The sequence below is a fragment of the Pimephales promelas genome, chromosome 16, assembly GCF_988280905.1.
Source record: "Pimephales promelas chromosome 16, fPimPro1.hap1.1, whole genome shotgun sequence".
Classification (NCBI taxonomy): domain Eukaryota; kingdom Metazoa; phylum Chordata; class Actinopteri; order Cypriniformes; family Leuciscidae; genus Pimephales; species Pimephales promelas.
In genome coordinates this window covers 32,439,983-32,445,982 of record NC_142784.1, presented here as the reverse complement: position 1 = coordinate 32,445,982, position 6,000 = coordinate 32,439,983, and the positions used below count along the sequence as shown (strand labels likewise).

The 6,000-nt window shown below is 34.2% G+C and overlaps 1 protein-coding gene across 1 annotated transcript in view; it reads right to left on the bottom strand.

Moving 5' to 3' along the window:
- cwf19l2 (CWF19 like cell cycle control factor 2) overlaps nt 1-6,000 on the bottom strand; it is a 32,018-nt gene that overhangs the window by 3,950 nt on the left and 22,068 nt on the right. The window contains exons 12-14 of the mRNA XM_039660484.2: nt 3,284-3,496; nt 486-602; nt 1-105 (exon numbers count right to left, since the gene is read on the bottom strand). The exon at nt 1-105 is cut by the window's left edge and continues 51 nt beyond it. Of these exons, the coding sequence (XP_039516418.2) occupies nt 1-105; nt 486-602; nt 3,284-3,496 (435 nt within the window). The remainder of the gene's footprint in view (nt 106-485; nt 603-3,283; nt 3,497-6,000) is intronic.

The window sequence follows — 6,000 nt, the reverse complement described above, 5'->3', positions numbered from 1 at the left end:
CTCGTACACCATGTGCCAGTGTCTTTTCGGATTCATATGAGTCTCCAAAAACACACAGTCCAACTCCTGAGACTCGAACATGCGGACCAAAGCACGACGGAACATCTATAAGAAAGCGATATTAGAGAGAAATCTGCTGTGTGTGAGAGTGTGTGTGTGTGTGGCGTAAGTTATGCTTTATGAATGTCAAAGCTGTGTTATCTCTGAGAATATTTGAACCATTTCAAGAAATTTGATTTGCAGATTCAAATAAAGAAATCAGTCAAGATGTATAGAGTTACTGATCCTGAAATATGTGATATTGGTGTTAAAATGTGTGTGTTCGGGAGAGAGGGAAAACATGTCTGAATCATTATGTATTATAAATCCATCATTATATATTGAAACATAAAGGAATCAGCATTTTTAAATGTCCTGAACACTACCCGAGTGGTGTTTGCCAGTGCAGAGCTCGCCAGAAACGCTCGTGTGTGTGATGCGTGTACCTGTATTTCGCTCCATATGTCCTCGTCCAGGCCGGTGGCCGCTGTGTGATGCTGGATGGGAACGATCAAACAATGACCTTCGGTCAGAGACACACTGTTCGGCAGACACAAGTACACCTGCGAGAGAATCACACACACACACACACACACACGTACGTCAGAGCTCAGAACAGCGTTCAAGCTTGTGCATTAATGAGGACAGATTGCTAAAACCTCCCGGAGCCCGGAGTCTTCTGTCATCTCAAACACACATGGACAAACTGAGCATCTGGGAAATCCTCTTACACACCCGACACACGAAACAGACAGGCTGGCACAGAGATTAGTCTTTTTTTTGCTGAAGATATACTTTTCTGACAGCATGAGCAATAGGGTATTTAAAGAAAATTATTGTGTGTGTGTTTGTGCGAGTATGTGAGTGTGTGTGTGCGCAGACACCAGCAGGATTTATTCTCTGTCCCATTACCCAGGCAGATCGGCAGCATTTTAAGGCGTCATATAAACGACATATAAAATCGTCATGTTAACGTTGTGCATCAGCTACAAAATTATGAGTTTGGCAAAAACATGACTTTTATTTTACAGGTTTAAAACTCACTATTATGTACGGTAATGATGAAGTGGAACACCATCCAAATAACTGATTTCTGTTTTAATCTGTTATATATTTCTATGATGGTAAAGATGTATTTTCAGCATCATTACTATAGTCTTCAGTGTCACATGATTCTTCAGAAATCATTCTAATATGATGATTATTTGATGATCAAAAAACATTTATGATCATTATCAGTGTTGAAAACAGCTAATTATTATTATTTTTTTTCGTGGTGGAAACCATAATACACTGCTATTCAAAGGTTTGGGATAAGTAATATATATATATATATATATATATATATATATATATATATATATATATATATATATATGAAGAGTTCAGATGCAAAAGCCTCTAAATGCCATTTGAAATTTTCTTCTTTAATGATGATTTTTATCAAACTTGTATATTTAAGTTCAGTAATTTCACTTAAATGGCAATGATAATTACCTATTAATTGTTATTTAAGTGAAATTAATGAAATAAAATATACAAGTTTGATAAAAATCATCATTAAAGAAGAAAATTTCAAATGGCATTTAGAGGCTTTTGCATCTGAACTCTTCATATATATATAAAATAATACTTGTATTAAATCAAGGATGCATTAAACAGATCTAAAGTGTCAGTAAAGACATTTATAATGTTACAAAACATTCTATTTAAAATAAATCCTGTTCTTTTAAACTTTCTGTTCATTAAAGAATCCTGACAAAATGCATCACAGTTTCCTCATAAATATTAAACAATCAAAAATGGTTTTCAACATTGATGATAATAAGAACCAGTATTAATAATAGAGCACAAAAATCAGAATTTTATATAATTTCAGAAGGATCACATGACATTAGAGACTGAAGTATTGATGCTGAAAATTCAGCTTTGACATCAAGAAATAAATTATATTAAATCAGAAAACAGCTATTTCAAAAAGTCTAATAATATTTCACAATATATTACTGATTTTGCTGCATCTTTGCTCAAATAAATACAGCCTTGATAAACAGAATGTTCCTTCAAAAACATTTAAAAATCTAAAACTAAATTATAAATCTAAAAACAGCTTAATCTACAGTAAATGAAAAATCTAAACTTTTGACTGGTACTGTGTGTGTGTATGTATATGTATATATATATATGAAGAGTTCAGATGCAAAAGCCTCTAAATGCCATTTGAAATATGATGATTTTTATCAAACTTGTATATTTTAGTTCAGTAATTTCACTTAAATAACAATTAATAGGTAATTATCATTGCCATTTAAGTGAAATTACTGAACTTAAATATACAACTTGATAAAAATCATCATTAAAGAAGAAAATTTCAAATGGCATTTAGAGGCTTTTGCATCTGAACTCTTCATATATATATAAAATAATACTTGTATTAAATCAAGGATGCATTAAACAGATCTAAAGTGTCAGTAAAGACATTTATAATGTTACAAAACATTCTATTTAAAATAAATCCTGTTCTTTTGAACTTTCTGTTCATTAAAGAATCCTGACAAAATGCATCACAGTTTCCTCATAAATATTAAACAATCAAAAATGGTTTTCAACATTGATGATAATAAGAACCAGTATTAATAATAGAGCACAAAAATCAGAATTTTATATAATTTCAGAAGGATCACATGACATTAGAGACTGAAGTATTGATGCTGAAAATTCAGCTTTGACATCAAGAAATAAATTATATTAAATCAGAAAACAGCTATTTCAAAAAGTCTAATAATATTTCACAATATATTACTGATTTTGCTGCATCTTTGCTCAAATAAATACAGCCTTGATAAACAGAATGTTCCTTCAAAAACATTTAAAAATCTAAAACTAAATTATAAATCTAAAAACAGCTTAATCTACAGTAAATGAAAAATCTAAACTTTTGACTGGTACTGTGTGTGTGTGTATGTATATATATATATAGGCCAATGAATCGTAAGTCTTATATATTCTAGGAAAATCCCTACTTCTGCACAAAAGATGGATATGAATATAACTGCTTAACATATTTGAAATATATTATTGTCAAGCAATAATTCATATAATGTGCATGTTAGACAGTCAGATTCCTTCTCAGTGTCAACAGATATTGAACTCATTTATGATTCAAACCTGATTCTCTAAACGTATCCCCAGTCTTCCAGCAGAAGTGTTTGTGGTAAAGCTGCTGTGAAACACTAACACACACCTTGTTTCCAACGGCTGTGATGAGATGTTTGGGAAGTTCAGGACTGTCGAAGCAGTGTCTGCATTTGTCCATCTGTCCCGCTAACCTCCGCGTCTCCCGCACCGCTTTATTCCTCTGCCTCTCTTCATCTCGACCCGCTCCTTCCTTCTGCGCCGCACTCGACACAAACATGTCGTCCAGCGTGTAGTTATCGCCGTCGGTCTTCCCCATCATCTGAGAAACATGTCCATTAACAACACGTTCACAGAGCTAAGTTCGCTTTTAGCATTAACATGTCCCATTTTGCCCAAGTTGGGATGATTCTTTAGGATCTGAGTAAAGTTTGTAACATACTTTGGTTAAAATTGCACAATGGTTGTGTAAAACAACACGCTGCTCAAAAACAGCTCTGTTCACAGCGGCCTGTTCGGGTGCATGTCTCTTTAAATGATAATGAGTAACTGCTAATGAACGCTCTCTCTCTCTCTCTCTCTCTCTCTCTCTCGACACAAGACACGTAAAGTGATGCCTTGGTGCACAGCATACAAATGACTGAGGGAGAAAATGTGCTAATACAGGAAATATACTAATATGGGAAATATGCTATCTGGGAAATATGCTAATACAGGAAATATGCTATAGGGGAAATATGCTAATACGGAAAATATGCTAATACAGGAAATATGCTATATAGGAAATATGCTAATACGGGAATATGCTAATATGGGAAATATGCTATACGGGAAATATGCTAATATGGGAAATATGCTACACGGGAAATATGCTAATATGGGAAATATGCTATACGGGAAATATGCTATCTGGGAAATATGCTAATACAGGAAATATGCTATAGGGGAAATATGCTAATACGGAAAATATGCTAATACGGGAAATATGCTATAAAGGAAATATTCTAATACGGGAATATGCTAATATGGGAAATATGCTATACAGGAAATATGCTACTACGGGAAATATGCTACACGGGAAATATGCTAATACGGGAAATATGCTACTACGGGAAATATGCTACACGGGAAATATGCTAATACGGGAAATATGCTACTACGGGAAATATGCTACACGGGAAATATGCTAATACGGGAAATATGCTACACGGGAAATATGCTAATACGGGAAATATGCTACACGGGAAATATGCTATACGGGAAATATGCTATACGGGAAATATGCTAATATGGAAAATATGCTACACGGGAAATATGCTATACGGGAAATATGCTAATACGGGAAATATGCTACTACGGGAAATATGCTACACGGGAAATATGCTAATACGGGAAATATGCTATAAAGGAAATATTCTAATACGGGAATATGCTAATATGGGAAATATGCTATACAGGAAATATGCTACTACGGGAAATATGCTACACGGGAAATATGCTAATACGGGAAATATGCTACTACGGGAAATATGCTAATACGGGAAATATGCTAATACGGGAAATATGCTACTACGGGAAATATGCTACACGGGAAATATGCTAATACGGGAAATATGCTAATACGGGAAATATGCTACACGGGAAATATGCTAATACGGGAAATATGCTAATACGGGAAATATGCTACACGGGAAATATGCTAATACGGGAAATATGCTACACGGGAAATATGCTAATATGGGAAATATGCTATACGGGAAATATGCTATACGGGAAATATGCTAATATGGAAAATATGCTACTACGGGAAATATGCTAATACGGGAAATATGCTACACGGGAAATATGCTAATACGGGAAATATGCTAATACGGGAAATATGCTACACGGGAAATATGCTAATACGGGAAATATGCTACACGGGAAATATGCTAATATGGGAAATATGCTATACGGGAAATATGCTAATATGGAAAATATGCTACACGGGAAATATGCTACTACGGAAATATGCTACTACGGGAAATATGCTACACGGGAAATATGCTACTACGGAAATATGCTATATGGGAAATATGCTAATACGGGAATATGCTATAAAAGAAATATGTTAATACTGGAATATGCTATACTGCTAATACGGGAAATATGCTATACGAAAAATATGCTACTATGGAAAATATGCTATACGGGAAATATGCTACTACGGAAATATGCAACACAGGAAAATGCTATACAGGAAATATGCTAATATGGGAAATATGCTATCCGGGAAATATGCTAATACAGGAAATATGCCATAGGGGAAATATGCTAATACGGAAAATATGCTAATACGGGAAATATGCTATAAAGGAAATATTCTAATACGGGAATATGCTAATATGGGAAATATGCTATACGGGAAATATGCTAAAACGTGAATATACTAATATGCAAATATGCTGATACTGAAATATGCTACTACGCACAGTCCGTCAGTGGTCGTGGGCAGAGCATGAGCAATATGACATCATATTGCTCAGAAAATCCAAACAGCTTGATTGAGTGTTTAGGCTTTTTGACGATTAAATTAAAATGTTGACTGGACATTTTATTGTATGGTGGTTGTATCCACACACTGCAAACATCATATAAACGTGAATTTTGCATCCAATGACCCCTTTAAAGGTTCACTTGACTTTATTACACACTTTAATCATGAAAGGTTCACTCTGTCCTGCATGTCTGAGTTTAATCTTTTAAAGGCTGAAAACTGCTTCAGGACAGAGGAATGAGAAATGTTTTACGAGATCTATAAATCCCTGCTATACTTGTCTGTAATAG